This window comes from Pyrus communis, chromosome 1 (assembly GCF_041283825.1).
Source record: "Pyrus communis isolate YQ-2024b chromosome 1, ASM4128382v1, whole genome shotgun sequence".
In the NCBI taxonomy this organism is placed as follows: domain Eukaryota; kingdom Viridiplantae; phylum Streptophyta; class Magnoliopsida; order Rosales; family Rosaceae; genus Pyrus; species Pyrus communis.
This window is the reverse complement of record NC_142565.1, coordinates 15,429,398-15,446,891: the sequence shown is the minus strand read 5'-3', so window position 1 is coordinate 15,446,891 and position 17,494 is coordinate 15,429,398. Positions and strand designations below refer to the sequence as shown.

At 35.5% G+C, this 17,494-nt stretch overlaps 1 protein-coding gene and 1 long non-coding RNA gene across 2 annotated transcripts; both read right to left on the bottom strand.

Moving 5' to 3' along the window:
* Positions 1–2,105: 2,105 nt before the first annotated feature.
* On the bottom strand, positions 2,106–10,576 carry LOC148699242 (uncharacterized). The gene is made up of 6 exons (XM_088693905.1): positions 10,531–10,576; positions 10,422–10,441; positions 10,224–10,325; positions 2,478–2,654; positions 2,260–2,358; positions 2,106–2,171 (listed from the first exon to the last, which is right to left on the bottom strand). The coding sequence occupies exons 1-6, from the start codon at positions 10,574–10,576 to the stop codon at positions 2,106–2,108; spliced, it is 510 nt and encodes a 169-aa protein (XP_088550031.1).
* LOC148699243 (uncharacterized) lies at positions 5,420–9,583 on the bottom strand. The gene is made up of 2 exons (XR_015965610.1): positions 9,456–9,583; positions 5,420–6,715 (listed from the first exon to the last, which is right to left on the bottom strand). It is a non-coding gene; the product is annotated as an uncharacterized LOC148699243 (long non-coding RNA).
* Positions 10,577–17,494: the final 6,918 nt, after the last annotated feature.

Here is a 17,494-nt window from a genome sequence, read left to right as displayed (position 1 = left end):
CACAATAGGCTAGCAATAATGTGATTCAAATTCGCCTTTGACAAGAATCAAACGTAAGACTTCTCACTTACAAGTGAAGAGGAATGCTGCTAGAATATAGTACTAAATGGCAACAACAAAATCATTTACAAACACAAAATGAGCACTCTGTCTAATACAGGTTGACCCTAACTATATACGTGAGGCTCATCTAAATAAGAGAATGCGTCACCATGTATATTAGTTGTGTGTGTCTAATTAAATAGCATCACTCTGTAAAATAGTACTAATCTCATATATGAGTTTGTACTGATGTGAATCTCTATTTATGTTAGTTAATTATGTTAGTTAAGAAAAAAACCAATACGACACTAATGCCTGCTAGAAATCACTCCATAGTGGCACCATGTGATACATATCCAAGGGTATTCAATCAAAATTTTAAAGGGATGTACAGAAATACATAAAAATTTGGATGCATTCAATTAAAATTTTATGGAGTCTCTAACAATGTACTGATAAAATAAATAAATAAATAAAATCATTGCGTTGAAAAGATTTTAAATAAAATCAATGAATCTTTCCCACACTCGTCTTATCATATAATCCACTACGTTGTTGTCACCACCACCTAGCGATCACCATTAACAACACCACTTCTACCACCATATAGTCGCCGCAACCAACGTCACCACCATTGTATTCATTGTAACTACAACCACTGCCACCGTAACAACACCTTGCCATAGCTGGCCATAACCACCAGCAATGCAACCACCTTGGCTACCAGTACCGCCACCCCTCACTATCACTACCTTGTCACATCCATCACCACCATATACTACAACGGCTTTGTTGGCCATTGCCATCTCTTCTACAACCAACATGGCCACCAGCCCCCGCTGCCAATTGTACCACCATTACCACGTACCCATACTATAATCGTTGTCAAGGACACCACCTCTACTACCACCATCTTACCATAACCATGATTACCACACTACCATCAACAACCACAACACCATTGCTGCCACTATTTCAAAGGTAGCACATAGTGTGGTACAATAATGTGCACTACTAAGCATAGCTGTTTGGGCAACGAAGCGACAGCCGTAGTGCAAATGCGAATACGGTCGCCTAAAACATTGGGCAGATAAATAGACGTTGAGCAAAGCTCGTGACGTCAAACATTGCCCAACAGAGGAAAGTTCTTCGTTGGGCAGAATGAATATTACGCGATGGAATTGGTTGTCGTTGCACGAAACAAAAATCGACGAATGAGTGTTCATTGCGCGTGGGGTTCGACGTGCTGACCTTTGCGCGACGGACATAGAGGCTGTCGCAGTAAGATTTTAAAATTAATTTTTTAAAATAATTTTTATTTATTATTTCCTTTTAAATGTTGATAATATTGTTTTATGTATAAATTAATTTAATGAAAAAAAAATTGTAAAGAAAAATATTGAATTAAAAAATTATTGAAAGATTACATACAATGAAAAGAAATATTTTAAAATTTGAAAAGGATTAAAAACAAAACTACAATATGTAGTCATCCACGTCACAATCACCTGCTGGTGGTGTTGCTACTGTGTTGGGGGGCTGGGAGGTCGTAGCTGCTGCGACGGGGGGTTGAGAGGTCGTTGCTGGAAGTGGTTCAACGTCGGGGAATAGAATGCCAAAGATTTGAAGGGCGAGACGAAGTTGGTTCATCAAACTGCTTTGGGTTGTAAGCTAAGACTGTTGGGCAGCAATCTGCTCCTTTAGGTCCACCACTTCAGATGTCAGCAACTAAACCTCTTCTGTTCTCTGCCTGGAGGAAGAGGCAAACTGGTCCCTAAGGCGGGCTTTCCTAAGCCCCCGTGAATATTCCCCTGCTTACGATTGAAGGTCTAATTGAGTGTGTCCATCATGATCTGAAAACCAGCATCCTCAGGGGAAACACCTCCTCGATCGGGGTCTTTGGGGGAAGCTGGGAAGCCATCTCCTCCAGAACGGTTTGGCCCTTCTCCACTATGGTGGACTAGAAAAATGAAAGCAAACAAATTAATTTTAATATACATGTAATTAATATTAATACTAATTGAATATTAAAAAATTGAAATAACTTACATGAGGTTGCTCCGTTAGCTCATCCCCGGGCCAAACGTATACCTCCTTGAACATGTCAATCTCATGAAACTTTGACCCCCCTGAATAAAAAAAATTATTAACACATAGATTACCAATTGTGTAAAAAAGAGTAAAAAGAATCAAAACTTAAAATAAATATACTGTTACCTTACGTCGTTCCTCCAATCTATAAGAGAAGCGTCGTGAGCCAGAACAGTGAAGAAGTTTCTTCTTCGACCGATTGATTGAGTTTGCCTTTACTTTTTTCTGTTGAATTAAAAAATGTATTAATTTAGATATTTATAACAAACTAATAAAAAAACTAAAATATTATTTAAAAATATAAAAATTTGATTAAATATTATTGAAATATATATTATACTTACGAGGTATTTCTTGTCTTGAAAATGACCACAGAGCCATTCCCATTCATCTTGGAGGTCCACCAACTCTTTAGGGCACCCAACTGCTAAAGCGACCTCCAGACTGTCATAATTATCATAATTCTTGTGGAGGTCGCTCTTCCACTGAGTGAACCTACTGATGCAAAGGTCGTTGATGTACTGGTTTTGATTAACATTGAGGTTTGTGAGCTCATAGTGATGCTGCAAAACTAAACAAATAAATAGTAGTTAAAATTTATAATATTTGTATGCGAGTGGTTTGTGACATCTTCAGAAGTCTGCATGGGCCCTTGGTTTTTTTTTTTTTTTTTTTTTTGAACTACAAAATAAACAAAGTAAACATTAGACAAATTCTATTTTGTACCGAAAATTCAGCAGAACCTCCCCTAAAACTATAACATTTCCTAAAACCTACAGACAATATAACAACAAAAACAACACATCCACCCAACAATTAAAACACTTTATACCAATTGGGGACTTTAAAACAATTATAATCTAAATTCCAAATTGTTAAATTGAAAATACTATGAGAAAGATGCATTACCTGTCTAGGATCCTTCTCCATGAATAGAGGAAGCCTCACCAGACTGCTTAGCCTCCTCAGAACTCTGGGGCTGTCGATGAGTTCGCCGAGCGTTTAGTACATGATGCGTCACTGAAGAATTCGATGATGTAGGAGCCGGAGACACTGTTGGATTGACAGGTGTGACTAGAGACACACCCGTCATACCCAAATCAGGTAGGGAGGTGGCAGCAACACTACCTGCTGGAAAATGTGTCTTATTGTCCCTACTAATTGCCCGATAGTTAGAAATTAAGTTCGACATCTACAAAAATAATAAATAAAAAAGGTACATTCCACTAGTTTTAGTCAATTTATTAGAGTATATTACATGGCACATAATATACATAATCCACCAACACCAACAAGTTTTTGTTTATGTTTTGCATATAAAAGCTATCAAATGTTTATAAAAAAACATAAGCAATGAATCATAAGTAGCTGATCCGGCAGTAGATTAGTAATAGACAAAGAATAGTCAAATATATAACATTTACCTTGATATATATATATATATATATATATATATATGTGTGTGTGTGTGTGTGTGTGTGTGTGCGCGCGCGCGCGAGCGCGCGCGTGCGCCAATAGATCAGTAATAGACAAAGAATAGTCAAATATATAACATTTACCTTGATATATATATATATATATATATATGTGTGTGTGTGTGTGTGTGTGTGTGTGTGTGTGTGCGCGCGCGCACGCGCACGCTAATAGATCAGTAATAGACAAAGAATAGTCAAATATATAACATTTACCTTGATATATATATATATATATATATATATATATATATATGTATATGTATGTGTGTGTGTGTGTGTGTGTGTGTGTGTGTGTGTGTGTGTGTGTGTGTGCGTGTGTGTGTGTACACATACACAGATAAATTAAGTTTATCTAGTTTTGGGAAAAAGATCCAAAACCAAACTAAAACATCAAATCTAGTGAACTTATTTGAAAATATACAGCTAGGGCAAAGCATTCGAGACAATAGCATATATGGTTGGTGTAGGGAAACAAATAGCAAAATAGCAAAAATATAGGTATTAGCTATAGGCAACATGGTTTCATCGCATAATCCAGAGTGTTGGGGGCATGGTTTATAGCCATATATTGGTAGGGAATGGGAAGAGAAATAGCATATAATAGTTATAACAAGATCTACATTGCAGGATTACATATAGAAGAAAACCGTTCATACTATTGCAGAGGTGGAAAACTGTGGCATAAAATCAATCCAAATCCAAATCCAATTATTGAATACCAAACACAACATTACGAAACTCAAATTATAAATTCACAATACGGCAAACAAGTAAAAGTTTCCCTTCACCACGTCCTGATTATAAAGTTTCCCTTCAAACAAGTAAAAGTTTCCTTTTCCCTTCACAATAAAGTTAAGAATCTAAATTCAAATAGTGAAAAAAAGAAATATTCTCAGGAGTATGAGCAATAACATGATTCCACACACTGCAATATGACAAAAGAATCAAATATTTTGGTGCCTTAGCGAGCAAGATAAATAACATGATTCCACACACTGCAATATGACAAAAGAATCAAATATTTTGGTGCCTTAGCGAACAAGATAAAGGTAAAGCTTAAAGGGACCACTGCAGCATTGGTAAATTGTGAAGCATGATGAGATGGTGTGGCGTCAGAGTGCGACGCGAACGTCAGGTGTGGAGGAAAGAGTGACAACGAGACAGAGAAATAGAAAGAGAGCGAGATAGGGAGAGACTTAGATAGTGAGTGATGAGAGCGAGAGATGGAGAGAATCGAGAGAGATATGAGAGTGAGATTTGGACATAATCGAGAGGGAGAGAGAGAGATTGGTGAGCTTCGCATGCAAAGAATGAAAGAGAGAGAGTGAGTTTGAGGGAAAAGGATCCTCGCCAGATCCTTTTCCTAGGGATCCCATCATCTCACCTGTTCATCATATATCATGCGGTCAGTTTTCGTTAGGTTCTATTCATATTTATTTTAAATTTTAAATTTTAAAATGATTTTGGACCACATGATGTACGATGAACGGGTGAGATTCTGGGATCCCTAGAAAAAGGATCCAATGAGGATCCTTTTCCGAGTTTGAGCTTCAACAAAATAAAAACGCACCCAAAAAAAAAAAAGTGCGCCCAATTTTGTCCAAAAAAATCAAAATTTTATATGTTTGCGCGACGACGGTGTTCTAATTTTCGTCATGCGTCTAGTTTTTAAATTAAAAAATGAATTTTTAAATATTTGCACGACAAACATTTCCCAAACGTTGTCGTGCATCTTTGTAAATTTAAGTTATTTTTTTGTCTAAATAAATATTTTTTTGTTTAATTAATTTTTTACAAATTTTAAAGGAAACTTTTGTTTGTATGCAAAATAAATACCATTCAATAAATATCATTACATTTACATCACAAGTTTTCATTAATCCTCGTCTGAACTAGAATAAATATCATCACTTTCATCAGATTCATACTCCTATTCCTCATCGTCTGTAGGCACGTCAACATCGTTGTTCGCACACTTAGGTGCATTGTATCGCGGTAGATCTTCGAGGTCAATCATAATGGAGTCGATCAGTATTTCGATTTAAGGACCTGCGACTACTTGATATGGTTCTTGTACAATAGTCATATCCCGCAGTGTATTTGCACCAAGTTCTGTTGAAGTCTCCAGTTGTTGATCAGCAACGTCATCATAATTGTCATCGTTAACAGGATCTCAGTTTGGAATATCACATAGCCATCTGTGCTTGATCTTCTGAACTACTTTCCATTGTCTCCCGCCCTTAGGGTCATCTATATAGGAAATTTGTTTGGCCATCGTTGCCAAAATGTAGGGTCGTCGTTATACCAACATCTATTAGTGTTGACCGATAAAAAACCATCATCTCTTTTAACACCTCCAACCTTACATGGGTTTGTATCAAATTAGCGACACTTAAACATGATAACTTGATAGCGGTCATTGTAAAGCAATCTCACAACACTTGTAAGTTTTCCATATAAATCAATGTCTGCAATGTCGCCTGCAGCTAGGACATGTACCCCACTGATTTGCATACATAGCTTGTCATCGCGATCAGCTGCCAAAAATTTGATGCCGTTTACATGACAACCAGAGTATAATTTTGCGCTTAGGGGCCTAATAGCCAAGTTTTACAATTCTTAAGTGTAAGCAGGCGAATTCATGTCCATTAATTTCTTAACCTAAATTAATGACAAAAAGTTGACATGTTAGTTTACCATTTACAGTTATGCAAATAACCCAAAACATGAACAAATTACATTGTCACGAAACTAATGAGGAAACAATTCATAATGCTTCTTCGCATATAAATGTGAAGGATGTTCCCGCTTCATGAACTCTTCATGCTAATCTACACAGGTAATTATCTCGTCACAATTGTTAAGTACAAACCAATGTGCTACCTCCATGTCCATTTTGTTAAATGACTCCCTTCTGGGCAAAAATAGAAAGTTTTTCACTTCTCTCACCATCGTCATTATTGTGTTGCTATTGATTGAACGTAATCTCAACATCTTGTAGGTACATTGCACAAAATGTAAGTGACTTCAATGTGACCCATGCCTCCACGATTGACCCTTTGGGCTTTGCCCTGTTCTGTACATTATTTTTTAATTCACCCAACAGTCTGCATCAATAAACAAAATAATGTGTAAAATTAGTCAAATCGTACATACATCAAGACCTAAAGTATTTATGGCGATTAAATAACTTTCTATCAGATACATCCATCGATAGTTGATGGGTCCGGCTGGAAGTGCCTCATTCGACAAGTGAATCATGACATGGAGCATGCTTGTGAAGAAAGCTGGAGGAAATATTTGTTTAAACTTGCAAAGCAATTCAATAATATCGTCGCACAACTATTTAACATTAGACTTGTGCAAAGATATTGTGGATAATTGAGAAAAATATCTCGCCAACAACAAAATTGGCTTCACCACATCTTTGAGCAAGAGGTGTCGAATTCCTATTGGGAAAAGGCGTTGAAGTTTCACATGACAATCATGACACTTGAGGCCTGAAAATTTGCCTTCATCCACGTTTGTGCAACGATCGATATTTGAAGCATACCCATTTGGAAACTGTACAGCAGATAAAAACTACAATCTTTTTCCTTTTATCTGGTTTCATCCATAAACTTGGCCTAATGCCTATTTTTTTTCAAATCAATCCTAGCTTTTATTATGTCTTTTGTTTTTCCCTCGATGTCTAGTATAGTTCGGACCAATGTATCAAACATATTTTTCTCAACATGCATTACATCGATGTTGTGTCTCAATTTTAATTCGACCAGTACTGGAGCTTGAACAACCTCGTCTTATGTGTCTAGTTCAGATGTATGTCTAGTCTTGTCTTATTTACGGATTTGCCCAACAGAGCAAAATCCAAACGATTCAACTGAGAAATTTCATCTCCGAACATTCTCTGGGTCTCAGCCGAATCTCTGTGCTGTTGAAGAAGGATGTCTCGTTCTGACGCCCACTCGTGGTCCCACGGTAACCATCTATGATGCCTTAGGTAATAAACTTTTTTTGTGTGCCAACCAAACGTTGTGTTCTCTTTGCAAACTGGGCATGCATAATAACCCTAAGTGCTTCACCTAGACATCATAGCATACGCAAGAAAATAATTTATAGGCCACATCATTGCTGCTCGCAAAATGAACATCTTCCCGGTAGATTTATCATACGTGGGAACACATTTTCCCATAATTCTTCTAGTTCATTGACCAAAGGTTGTAAATAAAGATCAATAGATGTTCCCGGATCTTCGGTTATCAACAATGTCATCATCATATATTATTTTTCATGCACTTCCAAGGTGGCAAATTATACGAAATTACGACGATTAGCCAAGTGCTGTGGTTTTGGCTTAGAACCCTGAACAAATTAAACCCGTCTGTTGCAAGTCCCAAGCTAACGTTCCGGGACTTATGTGCAAAATTGGAGTACAACTGATCAAACTCTTTCCATGCCTCTCCATATGCAGGATGCCTCATAACATTGTCATCCACCTATTTATCCTTATGCCATCTTATGTCGCTTGCAATGTGCGTCGGTATATACAATCGCTGCAACTTGGGCTTTAATGGGAAATAACGCATAACTTTTTGTGGAATCTTTGTTTTCTATTCTAAAAGGTCATTTTAAAGCGCAACTCATTGCATATAGGGCATTTATCCAACGCTTTATTCTCTTTGTAGAACAAAATGTAATTATTTTTACACGCATGAATTTTTTCATATCCCAATCCAAGACCACTCAGCACCTTCTTTTCACTTTTATGATCTTTAGGCAGACAATTGTCCTTTGGAAGCATCCTCTCGAAAACCTCCAAAAACTAATCAAAACACTGGTTCGACATACAAAACTTTATTTTGCCATGCATCAACTCAACAATGGCCGTGAGCATTGAAAATCCTTCGCAACCGAGGTATAATTCTTGCTTGGCACTTTTTAATTGTTTTTCATATTTTTCAAATGCTTCACTGTCCATGGTGGGAGGGACCTCATCTTCTACTTCCTCATTTGTATTTAAACTAGTGTTTGGAAAACCATCATTGATAATGTCCATAATTTGTTCATTTGGGTCATTAACAGATTCAATTGGCTCCACTACTCGGGTAATGTGTGAGGATGGAGCATGTTGTATTTGTTCTCCATGATGATTCCACGTAGTATAGGTCTCTATCATCCCATTTCTAACTAAATGGTATCGAACAGTTTCAAAATATTCAATCATTGAGTTGTTACACTTCCTACAAGGACACTGAATTTGAGTTGAACCCTGGTTGTTTGCAATTGCAAAATCAATAACTGATTTATTCCATCCAAATAATCATCAGCACATCTATTAGGATTATGACATGCCACCTTATGCCTTCAGTATGGGTCCTATCTCATTCAAGAATGCACAATTGCGTGCTGTAATTTACGGTTCCAACACATTAGAGTTCTATCGTAGGAAAATTTCGGGAGCATCTCCCTGATATTCTTCAAGTGCACAACATAGATACAAAAAACTACGATGCACCCGAAGAACACAAAGAGATGCTACCAAATTTCTTGCGTTCAAACTCTAATGCGTGAACCGCATAATACAACATCTAACTATGCATTCTCAAACTGTCCAAAATTTTGGGACAATTCAAGAATTAATTGGATCGCAATCATGCTTTCACATCCATTTGTGAATCCAACTAATTCTCAAACGAGAAACTAAGTTCATATGAACATTGCAAACCATTTTTTGTACATCCATACAAAAATGTTTGCATACAATTACATAAACTCACAACAATTATAAACTACATACAAAACAACCTAAATGAATGGAAATTAAATAAGTTAGTTAAGAAAATATACCTCCGAGATTAACGGCAACACAACTACAACTACTGGAAATTCCAGGAGGAAGGCATCGACTACAATTGTTTTGCAGCTTATGCCTTCCTACATTCTGGTTAAATTCAATAAAGCGAAAAGACTTTGCTCGATGAAAGAACCATTGTGCAAAACATGGTGCTTCCACTTTTGGCGTCATCCAACTATGCTTTGCCGCATTTTTAGAACACTTTGCGCGATGAACCACATTTCGTAGCGCATTACCCTTTTTTTTTCTTTTTTTTTTAATTTCGTTTTTTGAAAAAAAAAAATTTTGAATTTTTCCATTCAGTCTTTAATTTTTTTTTCCAGACCACATAAATACTTAATAAATCAAGAACTTATTTCATTAAACCATTCATGCATAATTAATTAATATAAATATTTATTAAAATGTATTAATTTTATTCAAAATAAACATTAAGTACATATTTAATTAAACTATTCATAATAAAAAACTTCTACTTCAAATCTTATTATTAAATAAGAAATAAAATTATATATAAAAAAAACCCTATTATACTCCTCCACTGGTAGTTCTAGTTCTCGCAGTAGTTCTACCACACGTTGATTATCAAACTTCCACTCCGGAAACGAGATTTGAAGATGTCGATAGCCTTCATCAGATTTGGGTTAATTTTGTCAATGTCCCAATTAGGCTGTCATGAAAAAAATTAATAAATTAAAATCTCACTATTATATTAAATTTAACAAACATAATAATTATTTGACTAATAACTTAACACATACAGCTAACTCATCAATCAAATGCATCTTCAGCTCCTCAGAAATGGCTCTCCAAGACTCCCAATTCGCACCACATTTGTCACGCACCAATACTCCAACGTCGAACTAAAAGCTAGCACGAATATCTGACTTCACAACCCCTATTAATTAGTTAGCAGTGATTTGGTAATGGCTCTTACCATAAGTGTGTCGGACCCATACCGCAGCTCTTTTCTTCTTGTCTATTAACAAAATATATATTCATAATATTGAAGCAAACTAAAAACTTTATAAAAAATGAAAAATTTAAAATACAAACGTTTTACGGAACCTTCGCCATCCATTGTCTTTGATGAACATGCACCACAGTCGGCCATTGTACCAACAATCAAAGAACAAATTGATTATAATATGCAAAATAGTAAAGTGTTTCCGAACCGAATTGTGAAGAATAAAGAGAGCAGAAGAGCATATTTATAGGAGGGTTAGGGACTTTGTCCAACGAAACCTTTGTCGTGAAAACATTTGCACTAAATACGGTATTGCTTCCTTTGATTCACATGCACTGAATGCTCTGACTCAAGACTTTGCACGACGAAGCTTGTGTCGCCCAAGGTTTTCGTGAAAAAACTTCATCATTTCGTTGATTTGCATGCACTGAATGCTCTGACAAAAAAACTGAACAACCTTTGTGCAACAAAGCATTTGTCACACAAAACATATATATTCGAAATATGGCGGTAAACTTAACCGCGTTTTTTACACCCTTTGCGAGACGAACCATTCGTCATGCAAAACGTAATTGATTGTAATTATGAAGTTTATGTAAATATAGGTCTTTAGTATCTATATTTACGTAAACTTCATAATTACAAACAAATATTCAGTTATAATATTTATTTTCAAAATAATTGAAAACTGAAAGAAATTAAATTAATCCATTCAATTATGTAAACAACAAAACATGAATTAAAGCCTAATTAAGTCCAAATACATAACCTAGAAGAAAACCTTAAAAATTAATTATTGTCCTCAAGAACATAAATTTAAAACTAATGCTTCGCTGGTCCTCTATTCCTCTCCACGTCATAACGCCACTGCTTGTAACCCCTCTTCAACGCCACCATCAACTTCATCAACTATTTGTTCGTATCATCAAGAGTATAGTTACACTATTACACATATATGCAAATAATTAATTACAACATATAACAACACAATTTCACAAAATTAATTATTTTCAACCTTTGTCACACTTACTAATAATTGATCCACCACCACCTTCTTCACATCCTCGGGCACATATTTCTAAGAACGCCACTCAGCAGTAGGACAATTGTTCCGCATTGCTACACTAATTGCATGCGCAAACTCCACATATTAAGTCATATCATGGGGCCCAGGGGGCATGCTCTCCTGCCGGTTTCTTTCCTCCGCTCTCCTACATACTATCCTTATTATCTGCCATTAGGTGACAAAATAATGTGAATAAAACTGCAACACAATCTGTGCTTATATAGAATAGTAACACTTTACGAGACGAATTGTTGGTCCCGCCTTCAGGATTACAACCTTTGCGCTACAAAAGGTTTGTCGCGCAAATTGCGAAATAAATACGCAATAAATGACATGACTTCAACGCCACTGACCATGGCTTTGCGCGACAAAATTTCATCCCACAAAGTTTTGTGCAACCAAACTTTCGTCGCGCAATACATTCGCAGTAAATTCGATGACTTAAACGCTAACCGACCTTTTTACAGTGTTTTGTGCAATGAAGTCTCGTCTTGCAAAGGTTTTAGTGACAAACATTTTGTCGCTTAAACCTTTGCGCGATAATTAAAAATATTTATTTGATTCTGTCTCGAAAACAGTTTCTCAAAATACTAGTGTCAATATTATAGTATTTTAGAAATATGCTCTTGAGACGTAACAAAATAAATACAGCCCATATAAATTTATTCTTCCAATTTATTAATAATTCAGTGTCATTATTTAATAAACCGTAAATAGACTAACAAAAATAAAAACTATTCTAATCATCCGCTGGTCCAGCCATTCCATGTTGCTCTGCGTCACGTTGAACATCAAACTTCAACTCCCGGAAATGATACTTGAACACAACGTGGATGTACTTCATCAGATTTGAGTCACTTTTGTCAATGTTCCAATCAGGCTGATATGCAAAAAAAAAAATAAATAAATTATACATATTACCATTATATTTTATCTAAAGAACTAAATTATTATTTAACTAATTAATAATTTACATATACTGCTAAAGCATCGATCATGACCGTCTTTATCTCCTCGAGGATGTCTCTCCAATACTCCTAATTCACTCTGCATCTATCACACGCCAATACCCCGACGTCGCCCCTAAACTTGTTCGCCATATCTGACTTTTCATATCCTGCTAATTCTGCGTAAGTGATTTAGTAGCGGCTCTTAGCAGAAGAAGTGTATCAAATGAATGTTGCAGCTCTCTTCTTTTTCTTGTCTACCAACAAAATAAAAACTTATATTCGTCTACTTAAATATTTAATTAATTTGCACAACCAACAAAATTTAGTACATATTACCTTTCTCAGAACCTTCACCTTGAATTGTCTTTGACGAAGGACCACCAGAGTCTGCCATCGCGTATGAAAAAACAAACAAAAAAATGAAATAATAATTCGGGAAAGGAATTCTGGCTTCTTTGCATTTCCGAAACGAATTGTGAAGAATAAGGAGAGAAGAAGCGCATATTTATAGGAAGGTTAGAAACTTTGTGTGATGAAGCCTTTGTTGCGCAAACATCTACAATAAATACGGTATTGACTCTTTGATTCACATGCACTGAATACTTTGACTAAAAAACTGAATGGACTGTGCATGATGAAGCCTGTGTCGTGCAAGGTTTCCATGAGAAAAACTTCATCGCACAATTTTTTTTCGCCAAAAACAAAATTACCCGTGGTTTTCTTACTGACTTTGCACGATGTGTATCAATTTTTCGTCATGCAAACTGTATTGCATGACAAAGATGTGCGTCGTGCAAAGTAGCACAATTCTTGCGTGACGAAGCTATTGTTTCGTTGCGCAAAACGTACTTGCGTGATGAATTTTGCTTTGTCGCCCAAACATTTGTCGTGCTAATAGTTTTTCATACTAGTGGTTGTTTTCTTGCCATTACCCAAAGAAGAAAATATTCACATTCTCGCTTGTTTATACATGTATCATAGATATGAAAATATAGGATTCCCCACTCTTTTCTAATTGTTATTTATAACAAAAAAAAAAAAAAAAGAAAAAAAAACTAAGAGTAAGAAAAAGAATAACACTGTAAATTAAATTTGTAACATAAAGGAGTAAGTATATTTCAAAACTGGTGTGAGGCTACTACGTACATTACCAACGTGGCCAAATTGATTATCTACCCTATATAAAGGGATAAATTATGCACTTTTTGACTATTTTTGTTCTTGTTGTTATACAAATAAAAGTAAGAAAGGGAATGTTAATGTGAATTATGATTTGGATTTTGTTGCTAGCATTTCAAAATTCTTATTTAGCATTTTAAACTTTCTATGTTTAGAAAGAAAAATACACTTTTAAAGAGTGCACAATCAGATTTTTGAAGTGTCAATAACAATTTCATATGACTTTAGGTTTTTGATTCCTTATACGTTAATAAACACATGAAACCATATGAGTGAAATAATATTTTAATAAATGCAGAGTACTCAAAAAGAAAAGAAAAATTCCATTTCTCATTAGTCAAATGGATTCTAATTCTAACTCATCACACATCCTTCTACCACTTGAAATAACACAAAGAGTTGCTTGTGATCAATTTGGACCTAAAATCTACATTTATTTTTATTTTTTTTTGTGTCATGTGCCATCCTGCTATTTAACAGATAGGGTACTGCTATTCACAGACCCTTTTTTACTTCCTAAACCCCCTTATTAGTTTTTATTCATTGATCTTTTTCAATTGTTTCGATCCAACTGCTGAAAATTAAAAGAGGTTTGTAAGAAGAAAAAAATAGGTGTGTGAATAGCACCACCCAACATATATATGTATGTACACACACATAATGTGTGTATGGACACACATTAGTGTTATAGTATTTGGAGGAGAAGTATTGGACTTAACCCTTTCTCTTTTCGGTTTCTAGTTTCTATTTTTTTTCGTTGTTTAAAAATCTTTGCCAAACCCTGCCTAAATGCTAGACGTCTAGCCACTGCCCCAATTAATCCCTTGACGTTTGAAAATTAAGAAAGGATTCTTAGACTTGCCTAAGCACCTGCCTAGCTACCTAGACCTGTTTAGGCACCTGCCTAAGTTGCGGCTCACACTTAGACAACAAATAGATTACTTTCATTTGCATTTTATTTTTTCAGTAAATTGTAAGAGACTCATTGAATACTTGGATGAACACTTATTATATTCTTGTCTACCATTTTTAATATTATATAATGTACATGTCATTATGTTTTACTATTTATATATAGCAATACAATTATGTATTTTTTTAGGTATAAGCAGACATTTATATATATGTTATATTATAAATTTAACTAAAACTTAAAAAACTATCTAGATCCTGTCTAGGCCCGCCTATGCCTAGGCGTTAGGCCCTTGCCCTTGCCCGGCTAGCACCCACACATTAGTGTTATAGTATTTGGAGGAGAAGTATTGGACTTAACCCTTTCTCTTTTTGGTTTCTAGTTTCTATTTTTTTTCGCTGTTTAAAAATCTTTGCCAAACCCTGCCTAGATGTTAGACGGCTGACCACTGCACCAATTAATCCCTTGACATTTGAAAATTAAGAAAGGGTGCCTAGACTTGCCTAAGCACATGCCTAGTTGCCTAGACCTATTTAGGCACCTGCCTCAGTTGCGGCTCTCACTTAGACAACAAATAGATTACTTTCATTTGCATTTTATTTTTTCAGTAAATTGTAGGAGACTCATTGAATACTTGGATGAACACTTATTATATTCTTGTCTACCATTTTTAATATTATATAATGTATATGTTATTACGTTTTGCTATTTATATATGGCAATATAATTATGTATTTTTTTTAAGTATAAGCAGACATTTATATTTATGTTATATTATAAATTTAACTAAAATTTAAAAAACCTATCTAGATCCTGTCTAGGCCCGTCTATGCCTAGGCGTTAGGCCTCTGCCCATAATGAGGGAAAATATATGACTATAATGAGGGATATGAAATGGGGTGGAGGGATGGGAGAGAAATAATATGTAGGGGTGAATTTTATAACCAAATTCCCATGCCAACTGAATTGTTAACTGTACTATACCGATTTTGTGCCAATCCGTAATAGCACGGTATTGTACCGAACCGAAATTTTATGGTACGATTTTGGTATCCAATACCATTACCACGATTTTGGTATTCAATATCATTACCACGGCACTACCATACCGTACCGAAATATAATAATATAGAATTTATAAATTAAATAACATATAATTATATAATATATGTTTATAATATTATCTATAATATTGTTTGGTTCAATCCCTCCACCTGAACTAAGGACAGCCCCCCCCCCCCAAAAAAAAAAAAAAAAAAAAAAAAAAAAAAAAAAAAAAAGGAAAGAAAAGAAAACCCTTTAGTAACTTAGGTTCTCTCTCTTTGAACACTTTCCCATTCCGCCAACGACTCCACACTCATCGATCTCTGTAACCTTCTTGTAATATGAAAGAAGTAGGTGCGATCTGGATATTGTAAGTAAAAAATAGTTGGGTTCACCATTGCCAAGTGCCATAAACATGTCTTCAAATAAGATGATGTTGTTAGTTACTATGCCATAACTATGTTTAACGTGCTATAAATATATATGTTTAACAAAGTGGCAATTACCATTACCATACTATGCCAATTGAACTATTTGGCATATCGAATTACGATATACTGAAAGTTTGGAACGGTAATATTAATGGATTTTGCCAAACCGAAAGTTTGATTCTGTAATAGGTAGAGAGGGTTCGGTATGGTAATTGTACCAAACCCACCCCTAGTAATATGGGTAATGTACCATTCCATATTACAGTCTACTATCTTTCCACCTCACTCCATCCTTCTTCATGCATTCTCTTATCTTCGATTTAATACTCTTTAACAGAAAATGAAAACAACCGAAAAGAAAATGTTTCATGTTCAACCTCTAATTGTAAAAGACCGAGTCAACATAATGACCATGAATCTAACAGTAAATAAAGTAATTCAGATACATTCATGATTTTCAAAATTTAAGTTTTTGTATTCCTCTTGGATTTAAGTTTTTGTTTTTGAAACTAATGAGTGTTAAAGTAATTCAGATACATTCATGATTTTCAAAATTTATTAACTAATTTCAAACTCAATATCAAACAACCCTAGATGTTAAAAAGATATAAAAATGAGAAAAACTCAGAATATAGTTCTTTCTTAGAAAGAAAAATAATAATAACAATTCCAAGTTCTCTGCCAGGAAACAGTCGTTTGTTTTGGTTATTACTAGGAAACAGCAGTGAAAGTAAGAGATGGACTCTGCAAAAACATACATTTTATATCTTAATTCTTGGAATCATTTGAAGAGCTTAATTACTAAACTCTAATTCACCTAAATCACTCTACTTGATCAAGATGTTATCCATTAATTTATTGTTTAATTCATCTCTTTGAGTACACTAAGGTCAAGGTAGCTAGACCTAGCATTCGTGTCGTGTTTTTCATGTTCGTGTCGTTTTCGTGTCATACCCAATATTTTAATAGGTCATTTCATTTAACATCCATTAAAATAAACGGGTAAAATGACCCAACCCGAAGTCTACTCAATCATATGAAAAGGTAATATGACCCGACCCGTTATCCATTAAGTGTCACATCCTGGCTCGGGCTCCACCACATCCTGGGCTCGACTTTGCCGTAGCACGATATTATCCGCTTTGGGCCTCAACCATGCCCTCACGATTTTGTTTCTGGGAACTTACACAAAAACTTCCCAGTGGGTCACCCATCCTAGGATTGCTCTCGTGCGAACTAGCTTAACTTCGAAGTTCCGATGGAATCTGAAGCCAATGAGTTCCCAAAAGGCCTCATGCTATATGGAGGTGGGCATGTACATATAAGGCATAGAGAATCCTCTCCCCTGGGCGATGTGGGATCTAACAATCCACCCCCCTTAAGGGCCTGATTCCCTCGTCGACACACTTCCGGCTAGGGATTGGCTTTAGTACCAAATTGTCACATCTCGACCCGGGCTCGACTCCGCTGTAGCACGATATT